Source organism: Trachemys scripta, chromosome 6 (genome assembly GCF_013100865.1).
Source record: "Trachemys scripta elegans isolate TJP31775 chromosome 6, CAS_Tse_1.0, whole genome shotgun sequence".
NCBI lineage: Eukaryota > Metazoa > Chordata > Testudines > Emydidae > Trachemys > Trachemys scripta.
The window spans coordinates 102,933,858-102,959,707 of NC_048303.1; the positions used below are offsets into that span (position 1 = coordinate 102,933,858).

The 25,850-nt window shown below is 36.7% G+C and overlaps 1 protein-coding gene across 10 annotated transcripts in view; it reads left to right on the forward strand.

Moving 5' to 3' along the window:
- NFIB (nuclear factor I B) overlaps window positions 1-25,850 on the forward strand; it is a 225,275-nt gene that overhangs the window by 170,031 nt on the left and 29,394 nt on the right. For 6 of the 10 annotated variants that reach the window (XM_034773058.1, XM_034773061.1, XM_034773056.1 and 3 more), the window contains 4 exons: window positions 4,139-4,270; window positions 7,641-7,825; window positions 20,840-21,005; window positions 24,823-24,905. In XM_034773058.1, coding sequence (XP_034628949.1) covers window positions 4,139-4,270; window positions 7,641-7,825; window positions 20,840-21,005; window positions 24,823-24,905 — 566 coding nt within the window. Of the gene's footprint in view, window positions 1-4,138; window positions 4,271-7,640; window positions 7,826-20,839; window positions 21,006-24,822; window positions 24,925-25,850 lie in introns of all 10 variants that reach the window. The other 4 variants (XM_034773059.1, XM_034773064.1, XM_034773071.1 and 1 more) reach the window with 3 other exon arrangements.

Sequence of the window (25,850 nt, forward strand, 5' to 3'; positions counted from 1 at the left end):
GCTAGTTGGATGACAGGCTGCTTCAGATTGAGAGAGGGGGTCTTTGCATTGATGAGGAAATTGCTGAAACTCATGTCTCATTAGTGTTTCCTAAGGTTCTTTGGAAGTGAACAACAGTTTAATTAAAGGCTGACGTAAACACGTTTCTGCACACTTTCCCTGCAGCATTTTATCACATTAGAATTGATCAAAATTGTTGCCTTGGGCTGACTTGAACAGATATACATCTGGAGCACCATTTGTGCAAGCTGCCGACGAGCAGGCTGCATACGCTGGGCTTCACAGCAACGCTGTTCTCCCTTCCTTTGTAGATGGTATTACCTTGTTGGGAGATGAGTTGATCTAACTCTTTGTATTTTCATAAGCCTTTATCTCTTTCATGTGATGCTTTAAAATGTATAACATGCTTCAGCCTGGGCATGTATCTGTTGTATCTCTGCAATAACATGAGGATATTATGCAAGAATAATTTGAACAGAATGGGAATTCTTAAAAGAATAATCATGTTACATTAAAATTTTATGAAAATTCTAAGCAGGACATGGTCATGGGTTATTCTGATTCATGTCGATAGAACATTATGATAAACAGAGTAGTTTGATATAAATTGCTGATTTTGGTACTTTTTCCTCTTCATGTGCTAAGTATTTTTCAAAGAATCAACACAGTACAAATAAGTCAAACTGAAAAAATGTTATATTTTCATTCTCAAAACTGCAATTTTATTTCAAGCATATGTCATGGAGCATTTGGAAGAAAATACAAATAGGCCTGTTTTTATATTCTCTTTCCATCACTTGGTTACCTAACTATCACTGTATAACTAAAGCTACAGGAACAAAAATGTAACTCTTGGTTAACATATATGTTTTAAAAGCAAAACAATATCAATTATTTTTATTTTGTAAGTGTTGGAGTTATAATTAAAAATTACATGAACTCGTAAGATTACCTTAGCTAATTTTGCTGCATTTAAAGGCCGTGAACATTTGAAAAAAATAAGGATAATAAAAAACTGCCCTTCCTAAGATGTAATGATGTATTTTTTTCCAAACTGGTAAACCTCTGAAGAAAATGAAACTCATGTGCTCTTAGCAGAGTTAGAAGCCTGTCCTTTTGGTCAAGGAGGAGACCACTGTAGTCTCTCTCTATAACTTATACAAACAGTTTTTGTTCCGGCTCTCCTGTAGGCTGCATCTGTTATTCCATGGTGAATAGACCATGAAAGCTCCATTATGATGTCAGTGCATACAAGGGGAGAACAAGGGGGGAAATGACCATCTGAATTACTTCACAATGCTAAGTACATTGTTTTAACAAAGAAGCTGCTACATGTATTTCAGCTATTTGGTCTTCACAGTTGTGAATGCTGTTTATGTCATGTTTCTAAAAGTACTTCACTGTAGTGTGATGTGTGGCAGGCATTTCTGTTTTAAAGTACAGAATCTGTGTTTGGTTGGGTGATGGGAGTTCATATTGCAGCAAAAGATGTACAATATTGACTCCCAATAGCTTTCACCTTCATTCAGAGACAATAATCTCTTGTGTTAATAGTCTCATGGTTGTAGTCAGTTTTGCTTTGTAATTTATGCTACTCTGTATGTATTGAACTACAATTGTTTTAAAGGCAATCCACAAGGTTTTAATATTCACCAATTTCCTTTTCTGTACATTTTCTTTCAAATTAGGGATGCCACTTGGGGGTTAGTGGAAATCCTGATTACGTTGCAAGTCATATAGCATTCTTCTTTCAAACAATTTAAATATTTTGGTTTAAAAAAAAAAAAGCTTTGACTTGTTTGATGAAGTAACAGCCACAAACTAAATTAAATCTCTGTTGTATTCCAGAAATTAGATCTGCAGACATTTGCAAAATCTCTCAGCAGAAGTTAGTTCATTCCTTCAAAAGTTTGTTTGTTGAATGCAGTTTTACTTAAGTGAAAGATCTCCCAACCTCCTACTCTGTGGGGGTGATCATCTCCCTCCCCATAGAAGTTTAGCTGCAATATTCAAAATAAAAATCAAATTCAATCCTTTGTATTTTTTTGTGATATTATACATATGGTAGAATAAACTAATTGTGTTGCCAAAAGAGTCTTATCAAAGTGTTCAGTTATTGATATGTCTTGTGACAGCCAGTGATGGATGCAATGTGTTAGTCAAGGCTGCAACTATAGGCCATTAGTGCACTTGTCTGTTTCTTCAGACAATAATGTTGGATTGTTTTTGCAGTGGTAGACTACACACTAATGGAAGAGTCCCAGTCCAAAGCCAAATGTTTGGTTAATTTTGTCCAATGGCTTTTGTAAAGATGTAACTGCTTTCCCTCTTCTGCAGTAGTGCAAAGGTCCTTGTGCTTAGATGAAACAAGTGTCTTAAGAAATGAATATGCTAGTGCAGTCATTTGATTAAAAAATGAAATAATCCTAAAATCATGAGCGAACGTGCAGGTTTTATTATAGGATTATAAAATCCCTATTCCAGACTCATTCACCACACTAGAAGCAATTTAAAAAAAATGTATGTAGTTTATCAGATAAATTATATAATCCAAACCTTAACCATTTGTTACTCTTGTCCTTGCTATAGGGAGGCTATTACAAGTAGAAAAATAAAATGTTTGTTATTATTTCCCTTCAAATAGCACTTTGTTTATTTACATTTCTAAAATGACCAATTACTCAGGTGCCTTTAACAATAATATAAAATTACAATAGATCAGTGTAAACAAAACCTACAGCAACTGTCATAATGCATAATAATACTGAATAACCATACAACAAAGAAATAAAACAATGTCATCGCTTTCCCTGTATACTCCCCTGGACAAAATTTGCTTCATCAGCAGCCTGCTTAAAAAACATGAGCCTTGCGCTGTGCTCTGGAGATCCTTAAATTCAGGCTATTTTGGACCAAAGCATATTACTAAAATAGGAGCCCTCAGAGAAAACACCCTGCCAGCAGCTTCCCTCTTTTATATAAAGGTGGATCCAGCTTCGTGGTCTTCACAGATCTCAGCAGTGGTAGAAGTCAGGAAGAGGGAATCAGACTCTCAGGTAGAAAGGTCCTAAGCATATGTAAGGTTTTCTAGATCAACATCTTAAACTCCACCCAGATCATAAAGAACTGTCTGAATAAGCTCAAAGTGAGGCACTCTATTTTACAGGGCTGTCTTGCCTTCAACTTTCAAGTGCATTTAAGGTGTAGCACCAAATACAACACAATACAGTAGTCTAGTCTGAAGGTGACAAAGGCATGAATGAAAATAGCATGGTCTGCATAGAAGAGAAAAGGCAGATGCATTATGGTCCCAAACCAGTATTTACGAATGAGCTTAACTTTAAGCAAATGGGTAGTGCCATTGAGTTCAAGCTGAATCCATACACCATGGTGATGTATATGCTATAAATATGTGCAATTAATAATTTAAATGGGGGAAAGGATTTAATTGTAGATTGAAGTACAATAATTAATGTTAATTAAGCTTTCAGACAAAATACAATGTGTTTACTGTTATATTATCATTTAGAATAGCATTTCTTCATTTTTCACGGCCATTGTGCTATCTCCATATTAAGAGAGATTTTTGTTGGGATGTAAACTGGCAGGGAGAGGAGGGAAGGGCCTACTAGGAAAACAGAGAATCTGAATACTGGCGCTTATGTATCCTGCATTTTTAGGAATGTCACTGTGCTTTTGGAAGAGAAAAGGATGGATTTCTGTGTTAAAAATAGTAAATACTTTAAAATGGATTTTTTGTTGTGATTACTCTACATGTGATTGCAGATTTCCAGTAAAAATTACAATAAAATTCCCATCAGCTAAGTGGATATGGTGTACTGTAGAATTGCAAAACATCTAGGGAACTGGTGAAGTCATGGGTTTCTTTACTTTTTTGCTTGTCTGGTATGAAGAGAATGCAATTTCTGTTCTGCACGCCAAAGACCAGTGAACTGTTGTTCATGCCTATGCTGGAAACCAATCATTTTAAATCAGTCACAGTGGAGTAGGATAACTGAATAGGACTTATAAAAGTAGCATAAACATAAAAAGTATATGATTTACAAAATGCCGTGCCGTGCAATGGAATAAGAGGCCTCTAGGTTAACATTCCTGTTTTCTTATATTTCCTTTGCAGATATGTCTTCTCCTACAATGAAGAAGCCTGAGAAGCCTTTGTTTAGTCCCACATCTCCTCAGGATTCTTCACCGAGACTGAGCACTTTCCCCCAGCATCACCATCCAGGAATCCCAGGAGTTGCACACAGTGGTGAGGGCATATGAAGGAGGAAGAAAACCCTCCATATTTATCTGGTTTCTGCTCCTTTCCCACCCTCTGATAATGATGTATTTGTTGAAGTCATTGTTATGGACCTTCTCCCATGTATATTACAAATGAAAAGAGAATTGAGTATGTTGCTGAGTTTGGGGTATCCTTGGAGGAATCTTCATTAAAGACAGCTCAGGTAGCCCTTCAGAATGGCGTGAAATGGTCAAGCTAAAACCAACCTGTGAATGAAAATATATGTAACCTAAATGAAGGAACTCACAGGACAAAATAAGCCCTCCCCCATTTTTTGCTAACTAGCATATTATATTCACATGCCTTAATAGGATTTCATGAAATGCCATACATAAAGGAAGCCTCAAAATTAGAAAACAACTTTGAACACCCACATTAAAAAATGAATTAGAAACTGATGCCTCTTTTGGGGTAGATCGAGCGAGCCACTATCTATAAAACCTTTTTTCACCATATACTTCTGTAGATCCACACGGACCTCCCTTTGACCTTAATGTGAGTTGCATGCATGAATTAAGGGGAAACTATGGCCCTTGAGCTGTAATGGCTTGTCAAGTATATAGTGTGGGCATTTCTAGCATGGTTTTTGTAGGATCCTCTATTCTTAACTCCCTACTTTAAATTTTGGCACGGCAGTGTTCTTTCATTGGTGGGTCGTCTAACATCATGTACTATATAATATTCCTTTAATACAATAGGGTGGAGTAAGGAGTGTTAAATCAGACGTGAATATTTTTGCTTTTATAGATTTAAAATACAGTTCTTCTCTCAAAAGTTATTCTTTCATGGTCCTCCCCCCCATCTCAATGACTTCATGTTCATATTTATTCAGTTTACAAGTGAAGAGACATTATTTTTTTTTAACATCCAGCCCAGCAACCCACTCTGGGATCTGAAGTCAATTTCAGCTCTTTCTGATTTGTGGAAGGATTCTATAATCAGAAATTAATTAATAATACTGTATATGATGCATGAGCCAGAAGAGACTCTCTTGTAGCTGAGTTGGTTCTGCAGGCCTAACAAGTATAAAAAACTAGTAACTTACCTTTGTTATTAAAGTGAAAAGATATGACTCTGATTCTGGAGTAAATTTCTTGAGAGAGAAGCTGCCATAGTTATTTTTCTGACCATACCCATAGTTTAATCAAAACCTTATATTTTTTTTAATATGTCACTTTTTAGATTATATATTAAGTGACAATATAAAATAACAACCAACATAGTAATTCTGTAAATTTACTACTTACTTTCCAACAGTCTTGATTTGAACAGAACTGTCCCAAATTTCTGCTCTCAGTCCTGGAGTCCCTGGGACTGCAGTTTTTTCCTGACACCACAGCGGTGGAAGCTGCTAGCTACAGATACTGCCTCTCAATCAGCTCTCACTTTTGCCTTTCCTCGCTGGCTGCTCCACTGCAAACTTGTCTGCATCTCTTATTGTAGCAGAGCCTGTATAGAAGTTGTCACAGACATTGGCTACCTTATTTGGCCCCATTCCACGCTCAATAGCTTCAATGGGAAATGAAGGAAATGGCCCTGGAGAGAAGAAACAGTGGTGATTAACAGATGGAAAGGGGAGAAGGAAATAGGAGGAAACCAGCATAAGGAGAGAGGAGCATTGGAAGAAGGGGAATGGGGGATACACTGGCCTGTGAAGACATCAGATGGTGGAGCAGACCCACCAGCCACTGTTCCCAAGGAGAAAGACAAAAGTCAGGGAGATCTAGGAACTGTTTGGGGGAGACCTGAAAGAGCATAGATCCCCCAGCATTCACATGCAACACTGGTAGTTGTGATTCCCAACTTATTTTGAGAACTGCATCTGGAAGTTCTTTTCAAATATTGACCCCTTTCCTATCATTCAGACTTAATTGCTTTTATAAATCTCTAGTACATAGAACAGAGACACCATCGTGGGTGTGATTGTTTGTGTATAGTATCACTAGGTAGATAGCAAACCTCGGTTCTGACTTCAGCTGAGAAATGAAAGATAATTAGAGTTAAGGCTGATGAGCCTAAGCCTAATTTTCAAATTTGGGCATTTAAATAGGACAGTCAAATACCAGATTCGGGCATCCTATGTGGCCAACAGTATTTGAAAATTAGATACTATGTCTCTGTGTGATGTGCTTTGGGACTTGTAAGCATCCACAACAACATCCTGCTGCCTTTTTATTATATAGTTCACTTTTATTAATCCCCAGCTTAACAAGTTTAAAATAAAATGTATTTTTAAAAAGTAAAAAGTAAAAGATAGGAGAGGAGACGTGTAAAGCTATTGCCAATGCAGTGCTGGTGCTGCTACAGTTTAGAATCAGAATTCATTGTACAGAAGGAGAGATAGACCTTACGTACCAAGGTGGTAAGCAGTTTATAAAATATCTTGGACAGAAACACGTCCTTCCTAACTAAAATAGAGGCATACCTCTTTTCTCCCATTTCTACCATAGTCAGACTTTTCCTTTTAATAAGGCACAAAATAAGTGTCCTCTGGATGTGTAATAAAGAGTGGAATGTGATTTTTATATATTGTAATAATGTAACAATCTCCACTTCTGGCTTGACGCCTCGGCAGTAACAGGACATTCTGTACATTCCTTTCATTGTGAAAACATTGCTGGTAGTTTAGACATTACTTGTAGTCTATAGATAGAGAAGTGTGTGTTTGTGGGGGCTGGGAAGAAAGATAATGCAAAGAAAATATGTATAGGATAGATCCTTTTTTGTTTGCCAGAGATATTTTCATTGGGTGGAATGGTTTCCCAGGCCCTGAAGTTGAACATTCATTAGCATTTTCACAATGGTCAGCTAATTATTCATGGCATTATTGCCTAGTAATTATTGCCCCCGTCCCCACATGAGACAGGTACAGTACAATGCAGTGAGGAATCACTGGCTGTCTCTAAGAACTCAGTGACTTTGTTCTTCTTTGTTGAATTGCTGTGGAAAAAAATGTGGGTTTTACTTATTTATTTACGTATTTGTTTGATTCATCTGGGCTCTTGAGACGAAGACTTTATAACTGAAATATGTTTCCTGCTGGGAAATCATTGTTGCATTTAAAGAAAAGTTAAATCTAATGATGATGTAATCCAGAAAAAAACTAAACAAAATGTGACATATATGGATTTGGAATAACAGCACTTATCCATTCCCTGGGGCACTGCAGGGAAGGGGGAGGGTATGAGAGGTTGGATTTAAGGATATTGTAGATAAGAAATACATCATGCCAATTCACTACTAACTTTTATTTTCTCTCTGTGATACACAGGCAAAAAGTTATGCAAGAAACAGGAAAAGATACTAAATAATTTTCATTTTATTTTATCTTCTCCAGTCATCTCAACCAGAACTCCACCCCCACCTTCGCCATTGCCATTTCCAGCACAAGCTATTCTCCCTCCTGCCCCGTCTAGCTACTTCTCTCATCCAACGATCAGATATCCTCCCCATCTGAATCCTCAGGATACTCTGAAGAATTATGTACCTTCTTATGACCCGTCCAGTCCACAGACGAGCCAGGTACTGTAAAAATAAACAAACTGAAAGAAATCCTATGAAGAATGTGTACCCTCTTGAGTGCTTAGCGCTGATCACATCTCACTAGTCCAGTTACCATAGCACGCTGGGATATTGAACATAAGCGATTCAGCAAGTATTTCAGTTAAACATGGTTGGATGACGAGGGTTGAGTGTTGGAGCAGATTAGTTATATCCACTCACTGTTGCTTTGTGGCGCATAAGAGAGATACTTGTGCTGAACGATCCAGTAGCACAAAGAGAGTATAGCCTCATCCCACAGTCCTCTTGCACACAGAACTCTTCTGTGGGAGTTCTGTGTGCAGCAGGGCTGCAGGATTGGTAGATAGCTCAAAGGAGTGTGACACTAGGAGAAAAATTACAGTAATTCACACCTCTGCTTTAGGTGGTAAAACACAGATGAATTGCTTGCTTCAGGGAGGAGCAAGGAATGTGTTAATGTAAACACCATGCACACAAACTGAACATACAAGTATATTTATAGACAAACTATTAAGATAAACTCTGGCAGGGTAATACTTCCAAGGTTTCATAGATATTTAACAGTTCTTTGCACAGATGTGAAAACACTTCAGTAATGAGTGTCACATAGAACCAGAGATTTGTTTTTTTCTTTTGTAAAGAGCATGCAACGGCAGTTGTGCTTTCTGGCAGCTATATTGAATCAAACTTGTTTCTCACGTGCAAAGTTAATGTGGTTTTCATTAGAGGAATAAATTGTAAAGGACTTTATGCAAGAGCGTTTTTCACGATAGAATCAGCACATAGCATTAACATGTGATCTCTGCTATAAGACGAACTGCAACTGAGTCCTGGTCTGTCAATACTTGGAATATTTCCAATGTCAGTGTAATGTAATCTTCACTGCTTGGTCTGGTTTCTGATTTTGCTGCCTTGTCTAAAATGCTCCTGTGAAGACCCGTGTTGAAGCTCACATTATAATATGTTTTGAGAGAGAGTCAGGAGCATAGTTTGTCACAAAATTGCTGAAATGACAGTGTATCCACTCAAAGCATCTCCCCATGCCCCCCCCAAAATTCTTAAAAGACTGACTTTATCAACTGAGATGAACATGAAGAAATTGTTCTGATAAATATGTTTAGCACAACTGATTGAAGAAAGATCTTTCAGCATATGTTTCAGGCACTGCAGCGTTAGAACTTCGGACTGAATCAAAGTTTGTATATTGAATAACAGATAAGGCTCCCTCTAAGCTGTTCAAAAAGTCATTCTGGTTATTGGGCCCCACTGGCTAACAGTTGGATCCAGCTGCGGAGTTTTTTTCATATTTAAAAAAAATATGTTGATGTATACATTTGCAACTTACTTTGGAAGGAAAAGTGAAAATAGTGTGATTTTTATTGGTTATAATATTAATGCTATTTAAATCAAACAGTGGAATTGGAGTATGTCAGCTTTAGACTACAAAGTGTTGTCAGTGCATGGATTAAAAGTCTCTCAGTTCCATATAGCATTTTTGCTGAAACTCAGCTGGGAACAGTGCACACAGGACTTGATTTTAATTTGTGTAAAATTTCCATGAATAACAAAGTCTAATTAAGACATCCATTAAAAGTCCTAAACGTTAATTCAGTGTGGAAAATCTTAGAGTTCTATTAGATTTTTTTTTCAAACTGATGTCTTAATTAGGCACTATTAAGGGAAAAATTATGCAAATTAAAATCAAGCCCTTAGTGTTATGTATTTCTTTAATTATTCAGTGCTTGTTTTACTTACATTTCAATTTCTTATATATGTTAAAAGGGCAGATTAGGTGATAATCTCTCTAGATTGTTCCATGTTTTGCTTCAGATTATTAAGGTAAAAATGCAGCTTCTAACTGAAGTATCTCACTCTCTCTCTACCACGTTACGAACATGCTCTCTTGTGGTTCTAATGTTGTGAAGAGTATTTATTGAGCAGAAGGAGCTGTATGAACTCTTCTGCAAGAAGAATCAACTCCCTTTCTAATATCTACAGATATAAAGTTAATCTGTTCATTTGAAAGAGAAATTGTACTTTGCTGATGCTTTCAGACCAGCAGCAAACTGAAGACATTTACCATTCTTGTCTTGTTGCACGCTAGGGAATTGCTAGGTCAAATTGCCTTTGATTTACTTCTTTTGTCACCTTTCAAAATCTTTAGATTAGCGGAATGTTTTTCATTTTATCTGATGTTTGATTTGGTTTCTGAGGGGAATGGGTGAAGAAACATTGAATATCGTATTCCAATCTTCTACTCCAATGGTTCTTTGCAATTTCTTCTTCTTAATTATTATTAGTAGTATCACACATTTATTCTTCAAAACTTCCATCACAGATGTATGGTACACTAGAGAATTTGCATGCCCAACCCAACTTTCACTTGTTCACAACTTCAGGATCTGTCCCCTGTAAAACTGTAAAATAGCAAGAATATTTTTTTCTTGTGAAAAGAAGCAGCCGTCTGTGAAGTTTCAGTGACAAAAGAGAATTGTTCTGATACAATGGCATGCTTTGAGCCAAACCAGTTTTTCTTTTCTAAATAAAACATGAATTTTTATTCAAACAAATTTAATTATTATAAAATGCAAAGCTACATCTGTAGAAATACCACATCAAATTTAATTATACTTTCCCACCTCAAAACATGTTCATTTGGATTTCAAAAGAAGAACTATGATGATAGTCTTATTTTCAGCTTTAGAAATAGAAAGAATGGATACCCTGACAGCATTTACCTATAATGAACTGTTCCTCCCCAACATCTTTCAGTAATACACTAATTTAGATTGTTACGACAAGCAACTGAGATGCCTTGTACTCCCCACAGCAATTTTGAGATTAATTACATTACTGCTGCACCCATTATAGTGAGACAGTCATGCTATTCAATGGAATATTTTAAGTAAAATTAGTTTAAAGATATAGAGCTCCCATAAGTTTCCACAGGAGGAAAGCAGTGGGCAATTTTCTTGACATAATGTTAAATGCTCCAAATTATGTGTGATGAACAGTCAGGAAGTTCAAACAGTCCCTGTAGCTGCTGTGAACAATGATGCAACAACTGAGGTACCTAAACAAAAGAGAGAGTCCTGGCTCTCTCAATATTCCACTCATATGTGCTTTTTATCATCTGCTCTGACTGGAGAGTAGATAAATAAATATATTGAATGTAGAATGAAATCTCCACTAAGCACCCCTACCTCCAACAGGGGACTTTAAAATATCCCCAAGATTGCCAGTTCTTCTTGACCTTTAGTTAAATATGTATTTTTACTAAGCAACTGATTTTTTTTTAGCCTTTTTGATATTTGTTTAGGGCACGTAGGTGCCTTCATGCTTATTCTGAAGGGGTGCTAGTCCCTCCCTATTTAAGGCTGACACTGACATTATAAGATTGATTTTCCACCACTGTATCTTTACAAAAAACGAACCAATTCACATGTATCTAATCTGCCTGTAGAATGCCTGTGTTTGTTCAGGGTGTGGACATTTCGATATCCATTTCCCATTAAAATCAATGAAAAGTGGGCATTCCTATCCTCTAGATGGCTTTGAAAATCTCAGCCTGTATGTGTGTGTCCTCTCTCACAATTTTTTTTACCGTATTTAAAATGCATTAATAATCCTGAGTGTCATATGATTAAATCAATACAAAGCATTAAAAATATACTTCAATATCCAGTTGGGACAGTTCACAAACTGTTCACAAACTGTCACAGCTGGACAGTTCACAAACCAGAACAAAATGATCTGCACAACCCAATAAACCATGCAAGCTACCCCAATAGACAAGAGGGAATGATTTCTAAGCTAACATCAAAAATAGTAAAGAGGAGGGGTTAACAGATGCAAAAAAGAAAAGTGACAACAAAGAAAACAGTCAAGGGGAATCCTTCCAAAGAACATCCTGGCTTCTGTGAGGTACATCCAGGCTTGGGCTGGAGCATGGGATCCGAGAAGGGGGAGGGTCCCAGAGCCCGGATTCCAGCCCAATCCCAGATATTTACAACTTTCTAGCTCCCCAGTCCAAGCCCCATGAGCTGGAATCAGATGACAGGGCCAGCCTTTTGTGTTTGATTGCAGTGTAGACATACCCTTGCAGACCTCTTTTGTTAGAGAGTTCAACAGCTGAGAACCCTAGAATGAGAAAACACTGCCCTCATTCTCTTCCAGGCTGAACTAAGGGATCGAGAGATCAAAGCTAAATAGGAGTATGGATAGGAAATGACTCTAATAATTAGGGTCCGGATTATGAAGGGCACTACTGACAAGTAGTAAAACCTCAAACTATTTTTTGGTAAACTGGCAATCAGTTCAGATCTCAGAGAGTGAGTGTAATTGAACTCCTGTCTTCAGGAGTAAGGATCTGATCCTGTTCCCATTGAAATCAATGACTTACACTTGGACTAAACTGGAGTCCATGTGACCTGCTGTTGTCTTGTTGGCTAGAAGTTCCAGGCAGCAGTAAAGGGTGATACTTGTGCTGATTTGCAAATGGGTTTATTTAATTAATGGCTCTGGCTTTGTGTGAAGACAGTGACTTCTGAGCTACTAGAGAAGAGCAGCTTCTGGAAGGTGGTAAGGCTGCCTGTTTTCCTGTCTTAATTGTTTGGAATATTCTTTCTTTGTTTAATAAAAGATAGACATATTGTTAAGGAACTCCAGGCGGGTGCTTTGTGATTCTTCAATCTATAACTGCCAGCAAGTTAGCAGCAAGGATGTTATCTTGTTTGGCTCAGATCTTGTTAGTCTCCAGTTGGGCTGGTTAAAGGATTTCCTGTTTGTTCCAAAGAGAACTGTAACAGAATATAGATCAATAAAAGAAAAGTGTATTCATGTGGGTTTCTTTGGTGTAGCTATGGTCTTTCGTTTACTGATAGCTAAGAATTTTGAATCTTCTTGGCCATTTGAATCAGACTTTCCTTGCACAAGACATTGCTGAAGAGGAAAAAGGTAGTGTAATATTTTTAATTGTAATTGGGAGGTAAATGTAAAATATTGACATATCTAAGGTCATCCCCGAAGTCTGATGACAAGCAGTTTAAATATTTCATTTGCAATTTTAAGTTAGTATTTTTTATATCTTTTACTTATGTTTAGTTTATAAAAAACATGAAATTGTTGGATGCATTTATGCCATTTAACCCAACAGATGTATTTTAAACAAAAGCAAAATATATCTTCAAAAAGACTTCCTTTCCCATACATGCAAACACACATCTGACAGCCTTTAAGGCAAAAAACTAAATAGAGATGGAACTTGCCCCATATCCTAAAAGTCAATGACCTCAGGTTTTGTGTATTCTGGGTTGAGGTGGCCTCATCTAGAATACCTGCAACTAGCCATGTGACATTTAAATCTGGGCATTGTTAGCTCAAGTGGTCCAGCTGATTTTAGCTATCACAGCAGTGCATAGGGAGAGAGGTACTGTCTCAGACAGACAGAATTCAAGCCTTTAAAGATCAAATTCAACACCCAAATTGCTCTCAGAAAGTAATAGGGAGGCAATGCTGTTGGCCAAGAACTGGTTTAACGAGTTTTCTAAGCTAACTCCAGCAAGCAGACAGGCCGCTGCATGCTACACCACCTGAAGCTTCTATGTAAGATTTCCAGGTTAGCTTCATGTAGAATGCATTAATTAATCTATTAGGATAATCACAAAGGCTTGGATGACTGTAGCGAGACCTGTATCTGAGAGAACTGATTATGCATGTATTAGCAAATATAGATGGAATCAGACATTATTGGCACTGATTCAACCTGCAGTTTCAGTAGCAAATGGGGACCCTACACATACTTAATTGTACACCTCTCGAACAAACAGTGGTAATTTTCTCTTGGGTTTATACCATCCCATGGTACCCTCAAGATCCTTTTCTGCAGTCCTTTAGCATAATCACTTTCTCATATTCAGTAGAGCAGTGAGAAAGCACAGACACCATACCATCTGAGTCTGATGAAATTGAGACTTGTGGCTGTGTCTTCCAGGTGGTGATGGCTTTGCAGCCACATCATCTCACAACCTCCCGTTGGGCTCACATATACGTTGAACAGGAGGGGTGACAGAATAGAACATTCGTATGCCCTGATTGAAAAATCCCTAACATTTTGCAAGGTGTGGCCTATTCCATATGTATAAAAGAAGATGTAGAAAAACAGAAGAGCTATTTCCTTTCACTTATAAAATTTTTGGAAGAGGCAGCACCCATTGTGTGTATTCCAGAGCAGACTGGCACAGGCCCATCAACAGAGACTATAAAATAACTGTGAACTCCTGGATGGCTGTGGCCTTTTTAAGAAAGGATCCTTTCGTACGCATAGCAGAGAAACCTAAGTTTGCAAAACTGGATCCGTCTGAAGCTTATGAGTAAATGGAATTCAACCAAGTCTTGCAAATCTTTCTATTCTAGGGTTTTGCATTGGTGTTCATCACTATACTGTCTATGCCCAACCATTAAAAGGGGTTGTTCCCTTAGAATAAGTTTCCCTGTAGAATGGCTAGTACTCCATAACATAATGGATCAGTTATGACAGGGATTACATGGATTGCTCAATTATTTGGATATTACACTTATAAAAGTAGTAATGAGGCAACATATCCGAGAAGCCTGGTGTTTCTGTTGAAGAGTTTTTGTTTGGAATGCAGGTGAAAAATGAGATATGTATTGTTCTCCAGACTTAATCATTAGCTTGGGTCATATGATGTATATGGAAAGCAGAAAGTCTCTTTCTAAAATACTTAGAAGTGGTTTCCAAAATGCCTATACCTATGAAGGTCATGGAATTAAGATTTTTTTTCTAGCCCTAGTTAATTACTTCAAAAAATTTCTACCAAACTTCTCTTCAGTTATAATTCCAAGAATATAATTGTTTTAAAAGGAATTTTACTTGGGTTTAGACTGAAAAGACATTTGGTATCTGGTATCGGTGAGCATAGTTTGCACATTCATCCCAAGTTAGACCTGCTGTTAGGGTGTGATGTCTGACTGACAGGTACAAGCGTGGCCATATCTTGTAAACTGAATGTGGGATTGAAAGGCCAATCACTTTTGCTTCCAGAAACTGAGATAAAGCAGGCCTTCAATGTTATTAAATGTTGGATTCAATGTTATTAAATTTGGATTTGGGAAATTCTATGAGATTCTGCATGAAAGGAGGTTGATATTGATTACAGACTATTAGTTTCTGTGTAAAATTCCTGCATTGAAAATCAGGATGTTACAGGCACATCCTGATTTTAGAAGGTCTTGGGATATAGACATAAACTTCATAAATACAAATTTAAATTTTTATTCAAATTTTGGGTATGGAAGTAGGGAAAGAAACAGATTTAAATAGTACCAGTAATCAGATATTTGAAGTTTGGCAAATCTGAGTTTACAATTAGCAATTGCTATATTATGTAGACTGTGATTTACTCCAGTGACATTGGGTACAAGTCATAGGAACTCTGTTGCATTATCCCAACTGATGTTTGCAGTGTATTTTTACTTGTAAAATATTAAATAATTAGAATCTCCTTTTGGGATAATTTTCTACTACTGCAAAAGAGGTTGTATTGGAACCTGGAAATGGCCCTGTCTTTTAAGAACAAACAAAACAAAATTGTGGATCTATTGAATGATGTCGCACAAATATTTTGAATGCTCTTCTGCTCAAGTCAGATGCAGTTCAAATAAATAAGTTCACAGTAACAGTGGCCTTTCAATATGGTGATACCAAAAATCTTGTAAACCACATTTTTGGTAGAACTGAAAGAGTCAAAATAAAAACAGTTTGCATGAGCATTTTTTTTTTTTTTTTTGGTGGCCAAATATTGATCAGGCTACAGAGTTGGTGACTGTATAGTGTGATCCGTGCCAAAAGACCTTAAATACAGTGGCCTCTGTACACTGCCATCTCAGTGGGCTTAAAACTCATGGCATAGAATTTATAACAGCCTCCAGACAAGGAAAAGCAAATGTTCCTGATAAGAGCAATAGAAACTCAAGGTGGCCAGATGTAATAGACACAGGTTAGACAAGGCTGTTTGAAGTAGGTAAGCACCTGATCATACAGGTTTTATTTATACCATTCTTCTTTAATAAGCCAATGTCTTTCTGTGATACCTATCAACTTGTGCTCCAGGACCTAAACTTTCATTTAAAATGTTGCCAGTGTTGCAATTGCAAAGATAACCTTCAAAATGTGAACTCAGTGTAAAATAGTGTAGTGATTTCAGTATGAGTCTGCAGACAGAATGAAACAATAGCTTTGAGAGCACTATGAACTGAGAGCACTTAGACCTGTTTATCTTAAGATGTTAACACTGAAACCTAATTGTGACAATTTAAACATCAGCTTTGTTAATTTTTTTCGCTGCTGATCACAGCATGAAAGGAAAAATGGGGGTGATAATAAATAGCATCATATTTTGACGTCATAAGTGGGTGGGTTCTTAGGTTGTAGACAGAACTTATGAGACTACGCTCACTTTTTTCCCTATCAGACCTGGTAGTAGATTTCAGTAGTAATACCTCTAGCAAAAACAATGAAGTTTAAAAAAAATTGTTTGCCCCATACAGATTTCCATGAGGCTTTGGCCACTGTCGGTAGACAGGATTCTGGGCTGGATGGACCTTTGATCTGACCCAGTATGGCCATTCTTATGTTCTTAATGGTCCTTGATTATCAGAGGGTGGTCCTTAATTCATACCTGAAAAATTTCAGATATTATGAAAGAAGAATGGTATAAATAAAACCTACATGACCAGGTGCTTACCTGCAACTAAGGTTAGACCAAACTTTAAATAAGTAAAAGAAGAGGTTAAGCACTTTGTTGCCAAATAATAACACACTAAACCCTAGCTAAGTAATCTTTGCAATGGCAGTTTTAAACCATATTTTCTGATTTACAACCTCTGATAGCAAAGTGTAAGATAAACAAGCAGAAAAATGTGAAAGCAGAACATTTTTGAAGCACCAAGAAAACAAGTATTGGAGATTACAGGAATGAGAGAGTAGAAAGAGGAATGAATGTAATTTAAAAGTACTTGGGTCAATGGTATATATTGTGTAAATAATAACATTATTAAGAGACATGTAAATCAGTTATTATTGCTTGTAAATTAAATGTTATCAGAGTCTTAAATATTGGAAACACCATCTGAGTGAAACGTGAAAAAAACAGTTTTATCTTTCCCTAATTTTGAAGGCTTTGTTTCCTCCATTGGACAATACAGAGCTTCAGCCTGCATTGCATTGGGCCTGCATCAGCTTCTGTGTACAATACAGATGCTATTACAGGCAATATTTGGAGAAATTTATAAACAAAAATAGAAAGTTACTTAGGATTGTTAGGGTTAAATGCCAGTTCCAGTGAAGTCAATGGCAAATCTCCAATTGACTTCAGTGGGCATGTCTGCCTGCTGCCTGTGATGGCGAGTCTCAGAGCCCTGGCTGACTTGGGCTCACAGATTTTGAGCTATGGTGCTAAAAATAGCTAAGTAGACGTTCAGGCTTTGGCTGGAGTTCAGGCTCTGAAGCCCACCCCCCTCCACTGTCAACCTAGGCTCTAAGACTCACTGGTGCGGGCTGCCGCTCACTGTGTAGATACGCCCTACGAGGCCAGGATTTCACTCTTAATTGACTGGTGGATGAGGGATGTGTGCTGTGTTAATTTTGTGTGTGTCATCTAGGTAAATTATTGCTTATTGGAGAATAAATATTAAATATGTGCTTTGCACATTGTTTAATTCGGCAAAGAAAGGGTTCATTTTCTTGGACCGTCTGCACAAGGACTAAGCTGGAGTCCATGTGAGCTGTTGCATTCCTGTTGACCAGAATCACTAGGGAACAGTAAAAGGTGATACATTGTTGCACATTGTGCTGGACTCCAGCTGTGTCCATTTAATTAAGTTGAGTCTGGTTTTGGATGCAGGGCTGCTTTGGAAGATGATGACACTGGCTGTTTTAATCCATAAATTCCTGGGAATTTTTTTTTTTTTAATACTAAAAGTGAAGCACTTTTAGTAGGCAGTTGAAGCAGTTTCTTTTTGATTCTTCGATACATAACAGAAACTAATTCCTAAAAGGTAACTCTGCCCCCCACAGATCCCTGACTCCATCCAATAGCCACTAAAAAGAACTCAAACCACACTAATCCTGTCCATCAGACCATCTGCACAGTCCACACATTACTGAGTACGGTATTTAACCTCTTTCACCAACTTTTAAAAAGAAAAACCAAATTCATAATAATGGGCAATGTGTGATTATAAGAATTTTCGGTCTGCGGGGATGAGCTTATTTTACCACCTGGCTGTAGTTTTATGAGTTATGACTGATCATGCATACCTCATGAAAATGTTACATGTATCATACATTGCCCAATGGCATATATTACTTCTATATATACTACATATGTGAGGGTGTATCAGTGTGGCAACTGTGAATAAATTGCATTTATCAAACACCTATCACTGTTTCACTTGCACTCTGCCATCCAATCCATTTCTCCCAGGATGACTTATAACAATCCAAACTGTGGAACAGCTTCTAACATCATCTATATTTTAAAAAGAAAAATAAAAGACAGCAACAGCCAGATAATTTTTTTCTTTTCCCCACAAATATGGATTTTCCCATCAAAATTACACTATTCAGGCCATAACTGTTTTAAGGTCGGCTATATCGCAATCTATTGGAGCTAAAAATAGCTTCTAAATACCTACTTTCCAGTGGGTTACAGTACATGATTCTTTGAAGATCCCAGTATTTAGGATCATAAAGCATTATAGATGGGAAAGCTATTTTAGGTATTTTGTAGAGGTTTCTGAAATTCTGTTAGTTACAGTTTTCCTTTATCTCCAAGGCCAGTACTTTTGGATTTATGGAATTAAGACACCTGATTTTACAGGCCAAGGGATATTTAAATAGTACCCATAAAAATAACACTAACTAAAATATTGCTAAAATGGGGGTCGGGGAGTTGGTAAAATATATGGCATATGCAGAATATGTGATGGTGTAGTGTGATATAAAGGTTTTATTGGTACTGGTGGAAAGACCTGCATAATTTGTTAATGGGTTCACTATTTATAAGTAATCTGGCTATCCAATCAGATGGTAATTAAATCTTTATACCACATTATTATGTATTCAATGTGTATCATCTTGTATATATTAATGTGGTGACTCTTTTTCCTTTAAAATTCACATCACAAGGGTTGAACACATTTGGAGGGGAAAAAAGACCTATCCAGTTGTTGAAAGTTTGATACAATAGAGAAAATACATGGAATACCAACAATGTGTTTTCAGTACAGAAGAACCTTTCATCCCTGTGAACTGTTACTGCCTTCTTAATTTGAAACTGTTTTTAGACCTGAGATTAGCTGTATATATAATTGTCTATTTTCTCATTAGTAAAGGCCCACACATCACAAGAGAAGAATAAATCCTATAGTAGCTGGATCTTCTAGAACTGTATGTCAGATCGTCCTTTATTTCATAGCCTTGCGATATCCAAATACAATATGATCATTGTTAAGAAAGAGAGAATTTAAATTTGCTTCCTTTAGTGGAGTAATCGATCAGCCACTTGTCATTAATGTAACTTTTTCGGGTTGCTTTTCATCACAGAACCATAGAATTTAGAGATAGAAATAACCTACTAGATCAACTAATGAACTTTCCTGTCAACGCAGAATTGGTCTCTATTTGTACATATTTGTCCAGTCAATATTTACTATTGTTTATTTAGTGGCTCTAGTTTTAAAAGTCCAAAAGGAAAAGGCCCCCATCGTTTCCCTTGGGAGACTGTTCCAGTTTAATAGATCATACTGTCAGAAAGTTTTTCCTGATTCTTTTTTTTTTTTTTTTTTACATTTCCTCTTTCTTTATTTCCTTCCATTACCTCCCAGATTATACTTCCAAATAATTCATCATCATCATCTGTGTTTACATCCTGCACATATTTGTAGTTGTCATGACAACCAATAATTATTGCCTAGCTAAGCTAATCATATTTACCTCTTTTAACCTTTCCTTGTAAATCAGTCCATTCAGATCCTTTAATAACCTATGTTTCTCTCTGATTTGTCAATATCTTTGATAATTAATTGCCCAGAAATGTAGGCATTATATTTGCTATGTACTTTAAGAGCCCTTTAAAATTCACATTAAAAATCAACAGTTTTCGGCTAAATGTTACCAGCTGATGTTTTTGGTTTATTATTATTTACTAGAACAGTTTTCTGGTCATTTAGAGTATTTAGGGCCAAATTTAGCTCTTGGATAAATGAGCCCATCACTCAAAGAATGTTCCCAAAGTTGGGTAGATGTGTATGCTGAAGGTAGAATTTGACCCCGATTGTGTCATAGGTCTAAATTCAGACTCGCTCTTGTACATCCTGTACATCAGTCCATGAAAAGTGTTGATTTAGCTCATTATACTCCTAAAATGTACAGAATTCACACTTTTCAATCCTATGTGAAAGGGACACATTCTGATGGGCCTGGGGCCAAATGGCAGCGTCTACCCATTTTACTGCCTCCTTCTCTGGTCCCCTTATGCAGCCTTCCCTGCTTTTATTAGTCAGACTTCAGGCATGTGCGGAAAGCAAACAGCTGGGTGCTTGTTCTGCATACATTCCCAAGCAAGGCAGAATACTGGCCCATGCTAAGGCAGCTTTTGCAGTGTTGTTATGTATTTTCGTTATATGCTTTAGGCTCTATGCTTAATCCTACTATGTGAGCAGCACTATTATTATAAAATACTTTGATGAAAATCATACCAAGAACAAAATAAAACTGATCAGAAGGTTACTGTGAATCAAATGTATGGGGCCTATTGTGTTGTCTGCTAAATATACTATATATAGATATATTAGTTTATAACAATTACATAACCCAGCACATAGATAACTGTGGTGATGGGCATTCTACAAAACCCTACAAGACATTGGTAGGTTTGCTTTTAAACACAATGTGTATATTTCACAAGGCATTGTTTTGGTTTTGTTTTGTAGCCTAACAGCAGTGGTCAAGTAGTAGGGAAAGTGCCTGGCCATTTTACTCCAGTTTTGGCACCCTCTCCCCATCACAGTGCGGTGAGACCTGTGACTCTGACCATGACAGATACTAAACCCATCACTACATCCACTGAAGGTGAGGCATCTTCACCTACAGCAACCAGTAAGTATTTCTCTAGGAAACAAAAGAATGTCCATCGGAGGTTCAATATGATTTTAAATTAAGGCCAAAAAAGGTGCCTTTTCCTACTATTTGACCAGGTGGATGCTCATAATTTATTCTGAGAGCAAACGTGATCTGACCACAAAGCTTTTCCTCCTCAAATTTTAGTCATAGCATCATGTTACATGAACTGATGTTTGTGACATGACAATCAAAATCTAAAGGGAAAAGCATATTTATTTGAGCACCACCCATCGAGAAAGAATGAAACACGATTGTTCATCTAAGGTGGACATTGTAATGACATTGAGAAGCACACTCAGACTGCAAGATTTCAAATCACCCACACTTGGATTTCAAAAAGAGATTAGATAATTGCTCCTCAATGAGCTTTCCTACAGAAATCAATCTTTGTTACAAAACATACTGAATCAGAGCTATGATAATTGCATGTTTATATAGGTTGTGTTGTTAGTAAAAATAAAATGATGTGGCATACAGCAAAGGAAATTTTAATTCACTGCCCTTGATTCTACAAGGGTTGGCTTAATAGCATTTACTTTTTAAACGCCTCGAAAGTTTTGAGTACCTTTGTACAATATGCTCAGCACCATGTTATTTATCCTGTTATCTTCAATGGAATTGCAACCAGGGAAGTTTGTGCAACGTACATGCTAATGTCATTTGATCATTTCTATGATATCCAAAGGGTTACTTTTTTTATCTAGCTTCTACACTTTTGTTAACAAAGCTGGGTAAATATTGTTCCTGACCTTTTAGGTCTTTAGCGGGCCAACATTACTTGATACTGATTACTGGCAACATTTTTAGAAAATAGTCCTGATCAGACTATTTAGAAGAAGAGCTCTGAGCTGAAATTTCTGTCTTCCGAAGGACAGTTCGAGCCTAAACTATGTTTAAGCCAAACCAAACAAACAAAAATACTTAAAATGCATAAAAGAATATGGATTTCTGTAGGGTCAGTTACACTAAAATGGATCATTTAGCCACATTAGGTATCAAAATTGTGCCTGTGGTCTCTAGACATTGGATTATAATTAATCAAGCCTGTAAATCAAGCCTATATTTTTAGGTATTTGTTATTTTAAGATCTTATTTTGTAAACCGAAATAGAGATCAAATGTGTTAGAGCAAGCAACATATAAGGAGGAAACTGCATAAATATCTATTACAAAGAGAAAAAAGTGACTCCTTAAAATAATCTGGGTAAACACCATTATTTAATTATAAACTGATTATTAATTATATTGATAGGATTATGGAAATATTTTAGCTATTCTTTTGGGATAGCAAAAGAGGCTTCTAGGTGGACTAAAAATTGGAGTGGATTAACACTCTCTGCTGGTTTACAGTGCAAATTTTGCTCCTTTGAGGTGCTGCTATTTCTGGTATGTTCAGCAGCAAACAAGAAGTTAATGCTCTAGCGTTTCACCTCAGAGGAACCTTGGTTCAAATTTGGCTTGGATTATTGGTAGTTTCATCCTAGTTCCTGTTTGTCAAGATCACACAATGTGGCACAATTGTCTGTCTGTGCTCAAGAGAGACCTTGGCCTGGAATAGCAGGAGAAGGGAGATCAAGTATGATATCAGAACTGTGGGAAGAAGCTTGCACTCTACCTGCCCACATTATGGTCTAGTTCAAGGAGTCTTTTTAGAAGGAAACTGACCTTATTTGTGTACGAATAATTATACAGGTATTTAAGGGTGAAGTCTGGGAATTTCAAAAGAGCCTAAAGGAATTAGGCACTCAGTTTTACTGAATTTCAGTGGAACTTGAGCACCTACCTCTCTTATGGTCCTTTGATATGGGGCCTCTTTCTGCATGCAGAACATCTCTATCACTAATGCATGTACATGAAAAGTGTTTATGGTCAAATTCAATATGAGTGTGCAAATTGTATGCACAAGTGTAGCACACAAACATGACATGCACGAATGAAAATTTGCCAGTAACTAGATAACGAAACAAACAAAAACTGAAGGAAGGTATCCTGCTGCTGGAAATACATAAAGCCGTCACTGACCTTAATATTCATGCTCTCATGCCAAGGGGCTTCAAACATGCATTTGGCCCTAATAATTTTTTAAAACATTGCAAAAATATTTTTAATAAACAATTAATTGCAAAAGACTAAATGTTTTGTTTGGCCAATAAGTTCCTGCAGATATTGCTTAAACATAATATAAATGCTGTCATTGTTTCTGTTTAGTCAATTTCAACCTATTCAGCATATAAAATCAAATGATTAACACTGACTTCATTCTGAAATACAACAAATGAATTGTTCAGAACTAGACAGAACAATAGACTTTGATAACATTTCTGTCAAGGAACTCTGAAGTCATGATTTATTTTTAATATCTGATACATTTTTGTGGCAGTCTCTCAGTGAAAACTGTTTACTATAAAAAAGCCATATTAAAAAATCCTCAGAAATTCAGAAAGTTTTATATATTTGCTGTATAATTTTAACCTCAAACAGCCAATTAGCGAAAAACTCTATCCACCTTCCTCACTCTGTTCTCAGTCTTCATATCCATTCCATTTTGGCAGGTCTGCTTTGACCACCAGCAAAGGTGCCAGTTGTGATGATGATTGTTGCAATGTGGTCATCTACACACTATGAAGTGGAGTGAGATCACATAGGGCACTAAGAGCTATGAGAGGGTAATGACTTTCAGTCGCTACTGATCTCAGCCAGATTTGAACGGTGACCTTCAGGTGAAAGGTTCTGTATCCCTTTACCAATCTCTTGAGCCACCCAGTCTCCCCCCAGATTTTTCTAAGCTTCTGCAACACAGAAGGCTAAAAGAGGTTTTACTGAATTAGCCCTAAGTGAATGCTATTTTCTGGTGTGTAAAATTATGCTGCACAGCAAAAGTTAACTCCCTTCTCTGTTTAGTGCTGATCACATTGTATCCTTCTTCCAAAGGACTGTAAAGATTAATTTCATGCCACATGAGCAAATCAAGCTTTAGGTCTCAGTTTTAAATAATTAACCACTTTCCCCAGATAAATTTGTGACAGGCATTCACAAATAGAAGAATTAGTATAAATTAGTAGGTTGTTGTTCTCTCACTCATACCAGCGTAACTCCATTGACTTCATTTATTGGACATTTATATTAGTTTCAGAGTGGTAGCCGTGTTAGTCTGTATCAGCAAAAAGAACGAGGAGTACTTGTGGCACCTTAGAGACTAACAAATTTATTTGAGCATAAGCTTTCATCAGATGCATGCAGTGGAAAATACAGCAGGAAGATATATATACACAGAGAACATGAAAAAATGGGTATTTTCCATTGCATGCATCCGATGAAGTGGGCTGTAGCCCACGAAAGCTTATGCCCAAATAAATTTGTTAGTCTCTAAGGTGCTACAAGTACTCCTTGTTCTTTTTGTTTATATTTGTGTAACTGATGTGTATTCCTATAACTAATATAAATTGGAGGTCCATAACTCAGACTCATAACACTTTAAAACGTAGTGCTTCCTTTAACTATTTGTAAAATTCTGCAACCAGAGGAATTATTATTCTAACTACAAGCCTAATTCTGACCTCAGATTCACACATGCAGCTTCCATTGAAGTGGATGGGAATTGAACATGCTGTGCACCTAAGGGCTGAATTTGGCCCTATGTTTCTTTTGCATTACTGATAAAAGAAATCCACAGACACTTCCTATACATTGCAAATCATAACTCTGGATCTCTCATATCTGTACTGTACGTGCACAGGGTAATAGTTATGGCAGGTCGCTATTTTCATCAATGTGTTTTGTTCTTCCTTAATCAGCCTACACAGCCTCAGGCACATCCCAAGCCAATCGATATGTGGGACTAAGCCCAAGAGACCCATCCTTCCTACACCAGCAACAGGTGGGCAAGTTTCACATAGGTATAATAATATAGACAAGCTTTTTCAATAGTACCTTTCTACATGCTGCCACTGACATCTTGGATTAGAATGGGATCCTAATGGTTTCAGAATATGTCAAATGAAGACTAGATATGCTAAAGACAAAAACCCCTCTAAAAACATTAACACAGCATATGCTTTTGTTTCTTAGATTTGTGCCATCTTAAGGAACTTTTTATAATGCCTCTTTAAATTATTTTATTTTCGAAGAACTTAAAAGTAGATTCTATAATTGGATATTAAGAATATGTCTGTATAAAGTGTGCAAGGGACAAAACTGAAAACTCATTTCAAAACCAATAAAAAATTAAACAAAATTAAACAGTACAAATTATGATTCTCAAGCTATTTCATATTTTCCAGCTGTTTAAGCCTGCATTTTAGTTCCAGAAGATAAGTTATAAAACCAAATTCTCAATGCAACACATCATCATTCCTACTTTAATAGGTTTAAATTGGTTTGCTGATTTCAGATGTGATAAAGACACGTTTTTGTTTGAGTTTCTTACATCATTTATGTTTCAAGTAGCATTTTAAATTTCACATCTCATTAATGCTGTAAATTTAATGCAAATGAAGTGTTTACCCAAACTGTGAAAATATACAGATGAGATTAATGGTGGTTTATAAACAAATTAGTCGCAGTCAATAGCAGGGCCATGCAAATACAGAAATCCCGCATTGCTAGTAACAGTATAACACAAAATCAGACACTTTAGAACGTAAATATATTTTATGATATGTGTATATGCTGCTCCCAGATCCTGACATCAGAGGAGTTTGAAATTAACAGCCTGTAAAATGTTACAAATTAAAAATTGAATATGGCAGGAAGAAAAGGGCTGTTAAGTAGATCTTATTATTTATTAGACTGTATTTTTTCTCAGGCTTGGGTTCCTATCCAC